Genomic DNA, 17,392 nt, shown 5'->3' on the forward strand with positions numbered 1-17,392 from the left:
CTGGGCCGGGCAGGCAGCGGGCCCCGCGGCGGGCGCCGGGCGGCTGGCGCGGGGGCGGAGGCGGCGGCCTGGAGGCGCCGAGCGGAGGCGCGGGGCCCCGCAGCTCCGCAGCCACAAGCAGGTCGCCATGGCAGAGACGACAGGAAGCAGGCAAGCGGGCGCGCGCGCGCGGAGCGCGTGGTCGAGGGGGGCGGGGGCAGTGGGGAGGCGGCGAGGACGCGCACGAGCGGGCTGGAGGAGGCCGGGATCGAGCAGCGCCTTCTCCCGGGGCTGAGCGCGCCGCGCCACCCTTCGGACCTTGCCCCGGCGCTGCGCCCTTCTCTCTGCGCGCGCCCTGCTCCTGGGAGGGTTGGGGCCGACGGTGGGGAAGCCTCGCGAGTTGCTGCACCTGCAGACGGCAGTCACCTTTGCTCTCTCGTGCTCATTTGCCTGCAGCTCCTTCTGACCCCTCAACTGCTGCGGGACAACAGCTCTCACCTCTTATCATCCCCCAAATCCGCATCCCCCGCCTCAGGAATTCGTGCTTGGTCCTTAAATGTGCCAGTGCCTGCCCCAGCTGCCAAGGTCATGATCATGTTTCTTCATGGCTGCAGCTTCTGCCACACGGGATTTGGGGTGATGGTTCTCTGAAGGGGAGAGGTGAGGCTCCACGTTCTGCCCGTATGCTCTCTGGGTGTGTGTCCAAGTCTTCTCCTAGAGATGCTCCTAATGAATAACTGCCTTGGAGATAAACAGACTTGGATCTAAACTCAGAATCTGTTGCCAACAAGCTGTGTGACCTTCCACAAATTAACCTTAGTCCTATCATCTATAAAACCGAACAATACCTATCCCGTAGGTTTGGTGTGAGATAGTGCATAATGCTTATTCGAGTTATTACATTCGATTCAGTGTGGTGTTCAAACTCATACTAGCTGTCCTAGGTCAAGCCACTAGTAAGATTAAAGTTAGGTCACCAACTAGTAAATGAAACCATGTGTCAAAATTGAATCAACCAAGGTATAAGGTCACCTTTACATAAGGTTCTTCCTCCTTTCAAAAATTAGATGTAGGCCAGAATTCCAGAAGCAGTAAAGAAGCTTAAATCTTAATGAGAATAAAAATTAAAATAGCAGGCCTTTACTGGGAAATTGTGGGTTCAAAGAAAGCCCAGCCCTATGCGTTGATTTTAGGGTCACTAGTCTGAACATATCTCCCATTCTTAATTCCTACAGACTTGAGAGTGTCTTGCTGGCTTTGGGGGAGTGTGTGGGCTCTTCAGCCTTTTTCTAGGACACTGGATTTTTTTCTAGGACATTTGCAAAATGCTGAGGTAGTAACTTTAAATTTTGACTGCTTTTGCTGAATCAGTTCCATTTAGTTTTGAGCCAGTCACACCTGGCAGAAGTGATAACAGCCTAGTTTAATATTTTGTGTGTGTAGACAGTTTTACACTCTTTTCCTTCTTTGTTTTATTGCAGAAATTGGGGAGAGCGAGGGAGGCCTAATAGGAATGTCAGCCAGTGGGTATCACAAGAACTTGGGAGCTGGTGTGTTTACATCTACTTCCTGCAGAGGGAGCTCTACTGATAGTCTATTTCTACCGGTTTGGGAAAAGTGCCCAGGTGAGGCCTCAATCGAGGCCCAGAAAAATGAAGTTATCTGTTGCTGCCCCTCTTTTATCCTAAAATTGTTCCAGTCTGCTTATATTTTAAAGTTATTTTTCAAACTGTGCCCACTTCCCTTCCCAGCTGACCTACTTCTCCATTAAGCCCAGGAATCATGATACTTCTATGGACACGCAAAAAGGTTTAATTTCTTCTAAAATCAGAAGAAAAAAATGAACTTTATGGTATATTGATATATTAGTCCAATGCTGATGTAAAATGTGATATTTATTTATTTTATTTTTATCAAAGGAAGCGCTTCACAAGGCAAAAGTGCCAAAGCCTAGGAAATTCACTATAGGACCTTCCCTAACAGAGACATAGAGATTTTTAGTAACACATGCAAGGTCACCCAGATAGAAAGAAGGTAGCATAACAGGGATCTAGATGAAACCTGAGACCCTCTGACTCTCAAACCCCTATTTCTTCTACCTACTCCTTGATATAACTGCATGTTTACTTTTCAGCTTACGTCTATTTTTCCAGAAGTACTCTAGATGATAGAATTGTACTGTCTTGTTTATGACAAAACTACTTGTATTAGGAAAGGAAGGTGTGTGATTGAAAGAAAAAAATATATATTTATTTTAATATATTTATTATTTCCATATATTTATTATTTGCCAGATAGTTTTCTTAATACTGCCAGTTATGTTTTAACTTGCCTTAAAGTCATATCTTTGATGTTTTCATGGTTACAAAAATAATATAAACGATAAAAATTCAAGCAACATTCAAGCATAAAGGCCATATTCAGAACAATCACACTGCCTAAGCAGATAATTCCTTCCTATATTATTACATTCATAAATGTTTATCATTCTTAACCTTAAATACAAAAACTACATAATAACAAATTTGAGATTAGAATTACATAGTAACCAAACTCATTTCTTTTTCTGGTGCTTTTTGGATGGGTTTGTTTTATTATATCTGGTCAGATATTGTTCCCTGAAAGCATTATTTTTTTTCCCCTGGTGACCCTTTGCAAATGTTTTATTGTCACCATTGATTGACTACACTTGGCTGTTCTGAGTGTACCAAGGCCCCAATTTATAATTGCTACCACCTTGCCCACAGACTTTATAAGGCCCAGAGTGAGAGGGAGGCAAACAGGCAAACTCAAAGGTTTCCGGTGCCCAGAAGAGACATGGGAACCTGCACACATAATGTGGATGGTGGACACTGAGCAGGGCTCAATGCTCTATCGAAGGCACTCCAGCTGATTGTCATGTCCCCTGGGAATGTCAGCTCATGAGGCGGTTCTCTTATTTGCTTTTAAGAGTACTAGAGATCTAGATTTCTATGTGAATTTTGTCATTTAAAAAATGTTGGCCAAAGTTTATAAAACACCCTGTTAGTCAGACAAAGCACATCAGCTATGGCCTCTGGTCTAAAAGTAGTCAGAAGCAGCTGGGCCTGCTGCCCTCAGGTCAGGGGAGAGCTGCACGATTCATTTCCTTGGCGCTTTGCAGGAGGCCGAGGTAAGGTTACAGAGGACACTGTTGGCAGACAACTAAGTGTCTTAGATCTTCTCACCTTCTACTCATCCTTCTTCAGCTAACCTGAGAGTAAATACCATTTCCTTCCACATTTTTAGGAGCTCCTCTCTCGCTTTTACTGTATAATGTATATAATTTTTGCTTTAAGATGATCATCATTTCTATGAAGAGCCTAGTTTTTCGTACGGATTAAGGACAATTGGTTGGCTACTTCATGACAGTATATTTTGAACCTAACATTTTCCAAACACTCATTTCCGAGCCCTAACTGCTCCCTCCCCTCTACCTCCCAAGTGAAATCAGCTTCTTTACTTGGACTGCAGGAATCCGTCCTTGCAAAAGGCTGTGGATAAGCCCTATTAGAACAGCCAGAGGTAGAGAGACCAGGAGTGGTTGCTCTTGTGCAATTCCATACAAGTGCCAGTATCTATTGCCAAATACTGAAAGAAAAGCCGGTTCCAGCTGATCACCATAAAAGCTTTCCCAGCACTCAGGACTTTGAAGGTTTCAGAGGCAGGGCAACCTGGTAAATGTGTGGGAAGGATGCTTGAGAAAGCTACCCTCATAAGATGAGGCAGTTCAGTATTGACTAGCAATATGCACAGGTAAGCTTTTTTTTTATTTTTAGCAAGCAAGAAATATTTGGAGACAAATTTGCTTGCATCTCCATGCAAATTACATGTTAAAATGAAATCCAGAGAAAACCTCAGAAGATACAATGCCACCACCTAGCGGCTTTTAGATTTCATTTTATTCTCCCCCCTACTCCCCAGGAGGACAGAGTTTGTTTGTTGTTCTGGTGAAGCTAAACAGTAGTTGAACAGCTGACTTCATTGGAAAACGATATTATTTTGAAACGAGGTTTGGTTTTCTGGGTCAGTGACCTGCTTAGAGGGAAGTAGTGGGTTTGCGCCTGGATTGTGGAGTCACAGTGCTGCTGCGACTCTGAGCATTCCCCTGTCACCGAAGGAGGCAGTGAGGAATGAGAGCATGTCTGTTTTTAGGTTGTGGCCTGGCCTGCTGATCGTGCTGGGTTCCTTTTGCCCTAGAGGTTCACCGTGTGGTGTTTCAACACACGTAGAAATAGGTAAGTACTGGTGCCTTGCTATGTTATTGAGAGTACAATCCATCTGTCAAAAGATATTAAGAAAGAGATGAAAATCTATTCCCATGAATTGATACAATTTCCCCCACTGCATGGAGCAGCCTGACATCCTGTACGAGAAGCCATGGCTGCAGTTATTCAGGGATGGAGAATGACAGGGTGGGCTCAGTGGAGGGGCAAATAAGCAAGAGCTGGTGCACCTTTGTTCATACAGCCCCTGGGTATTTCTCTGGGTGGGGAAATAGTGAAAGCTCGATAAACTGGAGACTGCAATGCAGCAGAAGTACTGGTAGAATGGGAGAGGAGAGAGATGGGTGGAAGATGGTAGAGTTAAGGGTCTATTTTTCTTGTTTTACCTTTCTAAAAACACGCATTTCCAAGGATATGTGAGTCTCGTGTGGCCATGGGGATGGATCCCCTGAGTCAAGTGACTGTCAAGGTGCTTGACTTCAGTAAGGTCAGGAAAGCAAGGGACTTTGGTCATTGGCATTAGAGGTGCCCAGTAAGTTGGCAGGAGGAGAGCAAGCTGGTACCACTGACACCAGGTGCAAAGACAGAGCTATCTGAATAGATGGTAGCACAAATAATTGGTTTTCAGTTTATTTTTTCTGCTTTATTGAGATATAATCAACAAAATTGTATAAATCTGAGGTATACAACATGATTTTGATATATATTTTGGTTGTGAAATGATCATAGCAATCAAGCTAATTAATATATCTGTCATCTCACATAGGTTACTTTTTTCTTTTCTTTTCTTTTTGCATATGTGTTGAGAATACTTAAGATCTACTTTCCTAGCAAATGATTTAATTCTTGTATGGGATGTATTTGCAATGTGTGGAAAATGTGAGCTGATGTATAGTAGAATTAGCTATGATTATATTCTACAGCAATTTTCAGATTAATTTCATATATACCTGATGTTCTGGGTTCTCTTTAATTTATATAAAAACAGTAACAGTATTTTAGTTATACCACTTCCAGAAGTAATAATAATTTTAATAATAATAATAATTTTGTTAAAGAATAACAAAATTATAGGCTGGGAGCAGTGGCTCACACCTGTAATCCCCACACGTTGGGAGACTGAGGTGGGAGAATCATTTGAGCCCTGGAGTACAAGACCAGATTGGGCAACATAGTGAGACCTCATCTCTGCAAAAAATTAAAAAATGAGCCAGGTGTGGTGGTGTATGCCTGTAATCCCAGCTATTCGGGAGGCTGAAGTGGAAGGATCACCTAAACCCAGGAGGTCGAGGCTGTGGTGAGCTGTGATCATGCCACTGCACTATAGCCTGGGTGACCCTGACTCAAAAAAAAAAACAAAAATTGTAGATATAATATGAAAATGTATCACTACAAGATAGACCTAGGTATTGGGCTAAGGCTGACAAAAAGCTATGATTAAAGAATTTTACTATCTGAAAGGACACTAGAGGTCATTGAGTCCAGTTATTTTATTATAAGAGATGAGAAAACTGATCCCAGACAGTTTTACAGGTAACTTGTTAGGGGCCTGGCCTAGAATTACATGTCCTGACAGCTGGTCCACTGTTCTTTCCATTAAACATTTATTGCTAAAATGGAGTCAGGAAACAATGAAAAAGAGACTCAGTTGTAGGTTTTAACTTGCTAGTAAAGTAGACTCTGAGCAATTTATCTTACCTACCTCTCGATTCCATACAATGATGGAGTTGAACTTAATGAATTCTAAAGTATCTTCCAATTCTAACTTCTGTGAAGTTGAAATTGCCAAAAACTATAGAGTGAACTGAAAAGGAACACATATAAATGGAAATATTCAATTCTTTAAGTACTTTGAGTTTAAAAATTTACAAGACAGATGACAGCTGATACTATAATCAGATTAGATAACGACTTGCTTTTCTTCCTTGAGTGTCAAACAAAGGTCCTAATGGATATTTAAAGAGCAATATCTATTTATATGAGCATAATTGAAGTCAACTCCTGAAATAGAATCTGCACAGATTCTGAAACTTTTATGTAAAAGAAGACTACAACTCCATCATTTATTACTAATAACGTAGTTAGTTTTATAAATATTTTGATTCACTTTTTCATTTCTTATAAAGGGCCTGAGTGGAAAGTTGGTATTATGTGAGTTAATTAGAATTGGCTTCATTCAGCATAAATTGCTGGAATCCTACAAACAGGTTATTTGTGTGGGTTGTGACTTGTGTCTTATGGTTGCTATGCTTATAACATAGTAGTGGCTATATATTTTGTTGTATGAATTTTTAAAATAAAGATAAGTGTCACCTTCAAATGCCTCTTTACAAGGAATGTTAATTTTCCTATTGATTCTCAGGAGATTCAGACTGTGGGTGTGTGTCTATATGTGGGTGGGTGTGGGATGAAGTAGGTGACCTTCTGATGATTTTGTCCTTCCAAACTGGTTCCATTATGAAAGAACATTTGAGAACCATTGATTTAGTCGATGGGTTAGGCCTTATATTGTATTTTAAACTTAGATTTATCTCCCTAAGTTCTGAAGCAAAATATGATGTTGCCAATCTCTTTTTTCCTGACCTCCTGCTATGTGTCAGTCATGGTGCTTGTCACTTAGCATTTTTTTTTTCTGAGTCTCTCAACCAACCTACAACATGGGTATTTTTAATTTTTTTTACTCAATTTTCCATAGGAGGCAGCTGAAATCTAGAGAGTTTAAGTAACTTACCCAAGGTCATAGTGCTAGTTAAGCAGAAACTAAATCATCATGTAAATTTGATTTGTATTATAACAGTTTAAATATTGCACCAATCTAATTATGCCTAATGAAAATTGCAAGTGAGTACAAACTTCAGTTTCATTTCTTGCATCCTTGACAATTGCAACCACAAAAGTATATATTTTCCTTTTAAAATGATATTTGGTAAGTTATGTTTTCAGTAATAGTTGAACTTAATTGATTTATGTACTTTTTTCTCTCAGGACACAGAGCTCTGGAGTTTCTCCGTTTTCAAGATGGGCATGTTAACTACAAAGAGGTAGAAAGCTGGATTTTTCTTTTATTCCTTGTGCATTAATTTTCTTCTGTAGGTGCCAAACAAAGGTCTTAACTGATATTTAAACAGTAATTTTGAGATTCATTTCTTATGTCTTTATAAAACATTGACTTATTATTAAAAGGTATATGTCACCTTTTATTTCTTTATAAAACATTAATGTATGGTTAAATGATATATGTTCCCTCCAAATATGTCATCTGAACATTTTATGTGTATCTTACATATGTTGCATTTAAAATTTAAAGATTTTAATGATATGAATCATAATCTGAGAAATAATGTTTTAAATGGTACTTTTTTGGTTTTTATAAAGAATAGTTATACTTGAGACAAGTCATTTATTTTTCACTTCTTGGCATTTTGTCTTGTACATTAAGTGCATCACCAGGAAGAGAAGAAAGTATTTATTAAGATGTATGCATTGAGATGCTCCTTTGGACTTCTCCTACTATATTCTTCTAATCCTGTTGGGACTACCTGATGACTTACCTTCAGCAGTCCCCAAATGAACACATTCTGGACTTGATGCATTAGTTCTAGTTTCTGTGGCTGAACTTGATGCATTAGTTCTAGTTCTATGGCTAAGTAATACTTTGTGACAAAGATAATTCCTTCATACCTACATTCGAAAAAAGTGGTTAACATTCCCTCATGACATCAGAATTGGATCACATTATTACCAGTAAATCTTGATAATTCAGTACAGAAAGCAGGATGGTAAGACAACTAAAATTTATTGTATCTCCAAACCATTTTTAGTTATAAGATTCAACTTCCTTACTTGTCAATCTAACAGTGACTATAGGAAAAAAATGGTATTTTTATATGATGATCATCTTCACTGACCTTGAAAGTAGACAGTAACTAGAAAGAGATGCAAGAATCTGCCTGATTCATCACATGAACTTGAACCCTTGAGTATGTGTGAGTGATTTTCTAGTAGAGCTATTGAAACTTGTATTATCAACTTAATCTAAAACATGTTAAGTGGATGGAGATACCCCCTCTCGGTATGAATTCTAATCCAAATACTGATGTCATCACTGGAAATGACTAAGTGTCCTGAGTCCTTACAGTTCGCCTTGTATCTTATGAGACAGATAGGGATTATTTTATCCTTTATAAAATTATCACCAAGTCCTTTTCCAAGATTGATGATCCATTTTATATCTCTCACCTTATTGATGCATTGTGGCAAAATGATACAGAGGGAAGTGACCTGAAGGGTACTAGTTGGCTGTGTGGACAGGTCCTCACAGGCAGAAAATGTTTTGGCAAGACTTGCACAGACAGAGTCTGCATTTTGTTGTCTAAGGAATTGTCTTTTATTTTATTTTAGTTTATTATTACTTTTTTCAGACAGGGTCTCATTCTGTTGCCCAGGCTGGAATGCAGTGGCACAATTTTAGCTCATTGCAGCCTTGAGCTTCTGGGCTCAAACCTGACTTAACTTCTCAAAACCCTGGGATTACAGACATGAGCCACCACACCCAGTCCTATTTTTTGTTAAACAGGTCCAGAGGTCACCGCTCTTCAAAGACTTTGACTTAAACTGACCAAATTTATAGGAGAATAATGCATAAACTGAAAGACGGATATAATATAAATTTATAAATAAACTCACATTGATCGTTATCATTGCATTGATATTTACTCTCTTTCTACAAAAATAAGTGGAATATGGTATGTTAAGCATGAAATCAGAACAATGGTAGTTGTTTGGTTGGTTGTCATCCTCTCTCTGCCACATCCCTTAATAGAAAATGTTTTGTCTTTTCTAATTGTAAAATTGATAGAAATGCATTGTGGAAAAAAGAAAAAAATCTTGGCTAGGCATGGTGGCATGTGCCTGTAATCCCATTTACTTAGAAGATTGAGGTGGGAGGATCACTTGAGCTGGAGTTCGAATTCAGCCTTAGCAACATATTGAGACCCTGTCTCTAAGCGAGGGTCTAATCCTGTCTCTAAGAGAGGGTCTAATGTTTTAAATTAAATTGATAATACAAGTTTCAATAACTCTACTAGAAAAATACTCTGCACATGCTCAAGGATTGATTGTTCACATGATGAATCTAAACAAACAATTCTCAGAGATAACCAGTATTAACATTTTACTTTATATCATTCCAGACATTTTCTCTGCATTTATTAGCACCTTTTTTTCCAAACAAAAGATTACACTCTAACACTGCTTTATGATTTTTTTCATTTAATGTGTCAGAGATGTATTTCCATGTCAATAGAAATATTCAGAATAATTTTTTAACAATTAAATATTTTTCTATTATTCAGAAAATACCATAATTTATTTAGCCAATTCCCTATTTTAATTTTTTATTTTGAAATAATTTAAAATAGATAGAAAAGTTGGAACAATTAGACACATCATTTCCATATGCCCTTTACCTAGTTTCCCCAGTTGTTGACAGCTTATCATATTTGCCTGTTTGTGTATTCTATTTATACACACTGATTTTTTTTCCCCCTGAAGCATTTGAGAGTGCTACTCATTATCCTTTAACACATCATTGTGTATTTCCTAAAAACAAGGACACTGTCCAACATAAGCACAGTATAATAATAGTAACCAGGAAGTCAGCATTGAAATAGTACTATCACCCAATTCTCAGACATCATTCAAATTCCACCAGTTGTCTGAATAATGTCCTTTATGGGTCTAGGCCAATCCAAGATAAGAACTAAATTCAAGAGTTGTATTTAGTTGTCTATTCTCTTTGACTTCCACCCATTTAGACCAGTTCCTTAGATCCATCTTGTCTTTAATGACCTAGCTATTTTTGAAAAGTTTAATCCAGCAACTCTGTAGAATGTACCTTAATTTGGTTTCATCTGTTAGTTCCTCATGATTAGATTTTCCTGAAGTTTGTGCCTAGCAGCCCCAAAGGAAAGCAGACATTTTCCCAGAGCTCTAACTGAGAAGTTTGGGGAAATTGCTAAGCTTAGCTTCAATCAAAGTCCATTTCTGGACCAGGTGTGGTGGCTCATGCCTGTAATCCAAAGCACTTTGGGAGGTTTAGGTAGTAGGATTGTTTGCATTCAGGAGTTTGAGATCAGCCTGGGCAATATAGCGAGACCTTGTCTCTATAAAAAAATTTAAAAAATTAGCCAGGCATGGTGATGCGTGTCTGTAGTCCGAGCTACTCCAGAGGCTGAGGCAGAAGAGTCACCTGAGCCCAGGAGGTCAAGGCTGCCGTGAACTGTGATCATGCCACTGCATTTTGGGTGCCAGAGTGAGATCCTGACTTAAAAAAAAAAAATTCCGTCTCTAGTGGGGGTGGTTGTGTGGCTACTTATCCCTGTGATCAGCTTCTCCTTAGGAGAGAGTGATTCTATCTCTAGAAGAGGGGGATTGGGATACTGTTTGGAAAAACACAACTAGAACACAGGTGATACTACCTTTCCTTGTGTTTTACGTTATTGAGGTACTTCTTTTGTTGCCTCCGTGTATGGTCCACATTATTAGCAAGTCCTTAATGGGAAAAAAGAAAAAAGGGACTTGACTTTTACTTTACTTCGTGTGTCAATCAGAGTTTATTTGCAGATCATGGGATCCCCTCTGCCTAGTTTAGGCAGGAAAGGGTATTCACTGCTTACAAACTGTGAAAACTGGAGGAGCAGGCTCTAGGCTGAGTGTCCAGAAAGGACTCTGAGAACCAAATACAAAACTGGCCTGCCAAGGAGCCGCTACCTGTGCTGTTGTTAGACAACTGTGGCCCTATTTGCTAGCTCCAGATTCAATGGTCTCATACACAGTCTCGCACACGGTTTGGAAAATAAGAAGCCACCACCCTGACTAATCTGGGACCTTATCACCTCTGCCATGCTCCTCGCTAGCAAGATTGGTGCCCTGTACCATGCCTGTGAACACATGGGAAGCCAGAGCTGCAACACTGGGGCCTCTGCTACCTCTGCCGCAGAAAAACCAAGCACTTCTACATTAGCCAAAGAAGCAAGTGGGTTCCGTGGTGAAGGCTGGGCCACTTTAGACTCTGGGCCAGACAGTCTGGGAAATACAGTCTTTGTTTTCTAGGCTCTAGCACACAACTAGATACACTATATGGGAGTCAGAGTGGAACTGACTAAACCAGTCAACCAAGGAAGAACATTTAAAAGAAAACTTCGACCATCTGCTTTCATATCATTGAAAAAGGGCAAGAATTACTTTCAACCCTCCAAAAGTACAAAGGATACAATTCTACAATAAAGCACAGATGGCAACTATAAACTTATATAAACACATATGTGCATGTATTTTTTGTGTTTACATATATGTATATATGTGTATGTGTGTGTATACAGAGGGTGCCCAAAAACGTATACACTTTTTTTTGTGTGTTGAAGTCTCACTCTGTCTCCCAGGCTGGAGTGCAATGGCATGCTCATGGCCACTGCAACCTCGACCTACTGGGTTCAGGTGATCCTTCTGCCTCAGCCTTCCAAGTAGCTGTAACTACAGGCACGTGCCACCACATCTGGCTAATTTTTTGATTTATTGTATGGATGAGGTCTCATCAAGTTGCCCAGGCTGATCTCGAACCTATGGGCTCAGGCAGTCCTCTCACCTCAACCTCCCAAGGTGCTGGGATTATAGGCGTGAGCCACCCCGCCCAGCCCATATACAGTTTAAGAAAGGAAAAAACTGTATTAAAATTGTCATACTTAATATATACTGATAACAAAAGATGAATACAAGTCACATTTGACTTCTGTAATTACAAGAGGTGCTCAAAGTGGTTACCATCAATGTCTAGGCACTTCTGATTATGGTGCACTACTGCAGGACTTGTTGCTGTGCCGGACCTCCCTGATCTTCTCTTGTGCACATCACACACAGTACCGTATGTCTCAAACTTATTAAGAACGTGTGCAATTGTTAGGCATGTTGGAGGTTCTGTTGTAAACTCACTCCTCCATTGTACTTCCACAATGTTCTTGAATTTCAAATACCATTTCAAAATGGTCTTGAGCTTCTTAAATGACAACTGTGCTTCCCGCCATCTTCTTTGACTATCTTGCCTGTTGTATGGTGACATTAGCATTAATTTGGTTAACGCCATCTTTTGAGCAAATGTCATACTACACATTGCTACTGTAATTCAATTCAACTTTGAAAAGTATTACCTAGATAACGTCTTTTAAAGTGTGTATACATTGTTTTGACAACCCCGGTATATATCTGTATTTTTCCCATTTCAATGTGGATCATTGAAAATCTTATCAAAAACCAGCTCTGGGTCAGTGAAATAGCCTTAGGGAAATCTTGCTCTACTAGGTAGAAAGAGAAAATGAAAGATTAAATTTAAATGTGATTTTGCAACTCTTTTTTTTTTTTTTTTGAGTCAGAAGTCTCTCTGCCACCCAGGCTGGAGTGCAGTGGCATGCTCAGGGATCACCACAGCCTCTCGAGGGATCCTCCCTCCTTAGCCTCTTGAGCAGCTGAGACTACAGGCACATGCCACCAAACCTGGCTAATTTTTTTTTGGGGGGGGGTACAGATGAGTTTTCTCTTTGTTGCCCAGGCTGCTCTAGAACTCCTGGGCTCAAGTGATTCTCCCACCTTGGGAGAATCACTTGATTCTCCCAAAGTGCTGGAATTCCAGGCATGAGCCACCATGCCTGGCCGATTTTGCTACTTCTTAATCAGCCTGTCTGTGTTTGTAGGAAGATCCCAAAATTATATTGTAGTGTGTTGTCTTAGATTATGCATGAGTTTTTACCATTTATTTACTTATGTCTGCCTCCTATTCTTCCTTCTTTTTCTCCTTGTTCCATTTATACCCCCATAATTCTAGCATCTCATCACTGGAGATTGGTGGAGCCCACACTCCCCAGGTTATTGACTCTTGCCTCTAATCTCTATATTTTCCTGCTTCTCAGTTGTTACTAGAACATCAGGATGCATATCAGGCTGGAACTGTGTTTCCTGATGCTTTTTACCCTGGCATCTGCAAAGGAGGTAAGATGAAGATTTGCAGACTAAATGGTGACATTTATTTGGTTAATGGGAATAGCTACGACTTAAAGCTGTGTATAGCACAATATATTTTTTATTACTGTTGATCAATGACTTAGTTTACATAGCTGCATTTTCTGGTTAGTCAAAGTTTACCTGCTCAAGCATAGACATTCCGAAAACCTTAACTATTTTTTGATAGAAACCATTCTAAGCATGTTTACTTCCTTTATTGCTTCATGGCATAAGAGAAGACAAAAGAAGATCCAAAGGTCTGAGTTTGTGTTCCTTTATTATTGCCTGTTAGCATGTGACCTTGAAAAAGTGACTTATACAGAGTCTCAGTTTCCATGTCTGTAACGTAGCAATGATAATGCCTGCCCTGCTTCTTCACTGGATATAATAGTACAGTATTTTGTCAAATCTAAGGTAATGTTTGTAAACTGGGCTCCTGCGTTGTATCACTCAGGGTCCCATTAGGACACAGAAGGCATGCTCAAACTGAGTAGTTGGAAGGGATTAATAAGGGCACCATTTTCAAAGGTGCAGACAGGAGGTGAGGAATTACAAGGGATAGTACAGGAGATGGAGCCACTGATTACTGAAATTGCAGACAGAGAGAGTTGCATGGGGAAGGCCACTTGACAGGAGCTAAGCCTTCAGCCGAAGGACACGGCCAGCCCACTGTGACCTCACAGAATGGGAGTGAGAGAATAAATACCCCAACCTCTTTGTCATCCTTTTCTCTGATCTTACCAGTTCTCTCCTTTGGCCAAACCCAACCCAACCAAAGCCAGAGGGCAAAAAAGCCAGTTGAAGCTGGTGACCCCAGAGTGGATGCAGAGGGACAAGCAGAAGCCTTCCTGCATACTGGGTCCTCATGTAAATCATTTCTGGGGTCTCTGCTCATCTGCCATCATCTCAATCCTTTAATACAGTGATGCCTTTAGGGCCAATGAAATGTTTGGGACTGCTCACTCCTGTAGTCAGAATCCCAGACAGTCTAGCCTTTGTATTTTCTCATATTTATAAGTAGTTTTTTTCTGTTTTCCTCTTAGTTTGTTAACAATCTTTTCTCAATCCTATTATTTTGCCTGCATGTTTTAGTTCTCCTTCTTTCTAACCTATTATTTTTAATATACCATTTTCCAAACTATATTCATGGGAGCTCCTGATATTTTTAATAATCCCATGATATTTTTAATAATCCCTTGATATCTTATACAAAAAAAGAAAGAAAAAATATTTCTGGTTCATTAAATTTCAGAAACATGGCTTAATGTATGCCATTTTTAGAAACAGATAAAACACACATTAATGAGGTTCCGAGAATGGTGAAAAACTATTTACCTAGCATTTTCTATTTCTTTTATAAAGCAGTAAATACTCTTATGTGATGTAAAGATTGGGACCAAGGTCAATTAGAATTATAAAATACATAATGATTACAAGGAATTTGAATACAAGTTTCTCTTAGGTTTTATGAATTTTTTTCCCCAAATCTTAACCTTGTCTCATACATATCTAATTCAACAGTAGTTTTCTTTTTCTTTGGTGATTCATTTTTTTTTTTTTTTTTTGAGATGGAGTCTCACTCTGTCGCCCAGACTGGAGTGCAGTGGCCGCTTCCGGCCACCGCAGCCTCGCCTGCTGGTCTCCTGCGATCCTTCTACCTCAGCCTTCCGAGTAGCCGGAATTACAGGCATGCGCTACCACGCCCAGCTGATTTTTTGATTTATTGTAGAGATGAGGTCTCGCTGCCCAGGCGGGTCTCGAACCCGCGGGCTCAGGCAATCCACTCACCTCAACCTCCCAAAGGCGCGGGATTACAGGCTGAGCCACCGAGGCCGACTGGTGATTCATTTTTATTGCATCCTTGGAAAACACTTAACTTTCTTTAGATACTTAGTTGCCATGGAAAAAATTCTGTTTCTATACTCATTTCATTCGTTTACCTATTATTGAATTAAATTTTATAATTACAAAAACAAGGACAACAGAATTAAAACAGACCTGATTGACCCTTGGTGACAATGCAGGTGACAATGCAGTAGGACAATGCAGACAGATGCACTCAGACCTCTGGACAGTGGTACCAGTTGTCAGCATCCAGCGTGCCTGGAGCAGGAGCTTTCTTTCTTTCTTTTTTTTTTTAATAAAAATAGGATCACACTCTGTCACCCAGGACAGAGTGCAGTGACACGATCATAGCTTATAGCAACCTTGAACTCTTGGGTTTAAGTGATGCTCCTGCCACAGCGTCTCGAGTAGCTGGGGCTACAGGCATGCATCGCCACAACTGGCTTTTTTTTTTTTTTTCCGTTAAGATGAAGGTATCACTGTGTTGCCCAGGGTGGTCTTGAATGCCTGACCTCAAGCGATCCTCCCACCTCAGCCTCCCAAAGTGCTAGAATTATAGGCGTGAGCTACTGAGCCCAACTCCTGAGGGAACTTTCTTTTTCTTCCTGTCTATATGGCTTCAGAGGTACCGAAGAGCTTTGGTTAATTTGTGTTAAGGGGGGGGGGGGGGGGGGGGGGGAAACTAAGACAAATTAAATTGAACAGAGTTTAACTGAGCAAAAGAATTGGGCGCTTCCCAAACTAGAGCAGGCTCAGAGAGACTGCAGCACAACTACATGGTGAAAGATTTGTGGACGGAAAAAGGAAACTGATGTACAGAGAATCAAAGTGAAGGATAGAAGCAGCCAGATTGGTTTGCATCTCAGTCTATTTAAGCCCAGTTTGAATAGTTGACTGCCTTTGATTGGCCAAAACTAGATGATTGGCACAAGAGTAGGTTACAGTCTATTTATACATCCAATTTGGCTACAGTTCACCATGTGGAAAGGTGCAGAGAAACCTCCAAGTGGAACTGATGATATACAAGGGGACGGCTTTGGGCTAAACTTAATTTAACATTTGGCGATTTGGTGAAGTGGAGAGTGGTCAAAAGAACTACTGCTATACTTAATTCTAGAATTCTACTGTATTCTGGAGACCAGGAATTGCTTAAAGTTTTATCTCTAGGAAAACTGTTGGAACAGTTCCAACTTCTTAGAAAATAATTTTCAGAAAAAAAACAATGATTTAAAATGAGTTAGGCAAGTTTTACTTTAACAACAGCATAAATAATTTGAACAGAGGGGTCCAAGCTTGAGTTTTGCTTTCAGTTAGGCCCACAATATTAGATACCCCATAAAGGATTTGTGGCACTTACAGGTTTGGAATAGATGTCAGTTTTTATCTTTCCTACCCTTCCTGTGGGAATGAAGAGCTGCATGTGGCATCCACTGGCCCACTCAAATGATGTTTGTGATCATTGGGACCTGTGCCATTTTAAAACAGTTATAAATTTGAAGGCTTGAAAGTGTTTGAAATGTATGCTTTTGTTTTTTGTGCTCTTAGTGAGGGCTGACTTAGTGGGGACAAAGAAAATATATAATTTAAAACCCCAGCAAACAAACAAAAGCAGACACTTGTCTCTTTTGCTTTTGTCTCAAAAGCAAAACTTGACTCTAGCTTTGGAGCACCAAAACGGAAACATTTCTAGCCTCTATTTTAACCAGGTGATATGAGATGTTGTGAGCCACCTCGTCTCCTTCCCACTCACTCTAGGGCTCTAGTCATCAGGCAGACAGTACCAAGACTTTTCCACAATTTCATCTGACTTCTGTTTTGGAGGCCTTTGAATGTCAGCAGAAGGAACTTAGGGGCTTGGAGGGAAAGAGGAGGGGACACAGTAGCACCGCAGGCAGTGATGGAAAATTTGATCGAGACACTTGAACTTTTAAGAAAGAATCCAGAGCTCTGCTTTTGTTGTTGTTTTTTATATTCATCTGTGTACTTTTTTAAGCATATTTTTTATTTTAAAATTGTGGGGTACAGTTAAGGGCTAGGTATACAAATATGCATTGTTCAGGCATCCTTGTTGATAAGGGGTGGCCCCCCGTCCCCAGACAGATATTGACTACCGTGAATCCTACCTCCCTTCCCCTCCCTGGCACCCCCCCCATAGTCTCCCGCCACTGTCATTCCTTATCTTATAGTATTACAATAGATGTTCAAGGTCCACTTATGAGTGAGAACATGTGATACTCAGATCTTTGTTTCTGTGAGAGATCACTCAGTATCAT

The 17,392-nt window shown here is 40.1% G+C and overlaps 2 protein-coding genes across 2 annotated transcripts in view; one reads left to right on the top strand and one right to left on the bottom strand.

Moving 5' to 3' along the window:
• The window catches only part of ALDH5A1 (aldehyde dehydrogenase 5 family member A1), a 35,648-nt gene extending 35,519 nt beyond the window's left edge, over positions 1–129 (bottom strand). The window contains exon 1 of the mRNA XM_021708492.1: positions 7–129. Coding sequence (XP_021564167.1) covers positions 7–129 — 123 coding nt within the window. The remainder of the gene's footprint in view (positions 1–6) is intronic.
• A 3,904-nt stretch (positions 130–4,033) lies between these two features.
• Positions 4,034–17,392, top strand: part of GPLD1 (glycosylphosphatidylinositol specific phospholipase D1) — a 61,138-nt gene continuing 47,779 nt past the window's right edge. The window contains exons 1-3 of the mRNA XM_008050465.1: positions 4,034–4,235; positions 7,209–7,264; positions 13,184–13,262. Coding sequence (XP_008048656.1) covers positions 4,139–4,235; positions 7,209–7,264; positions 13,184–13,262 — 232 coding nt within the window. The 5' untranslated portion in view covers positions 4,034–4,138. The remainder of the gene's footprint in view (positions 4,236–7,208; positions 7,265–13,183; positions 13,263–17,392) is intronic.

Source organism: Carlito syrichta, unplaced genomic scaffold (genome assembly GCF_000164805.1).
Source record: "Carlito syrichta isolate Samal-C Ts95f unplaced genomic scaffold, Tarsius_syrichta-2.0.1 Scaffold60087, whole genome shotgun sequence".
NCBI lineage: Eukaryota > Metazoa > Chordata > Mammalia > Primates > Tarsiidae > Carlito > Carlito syrichta.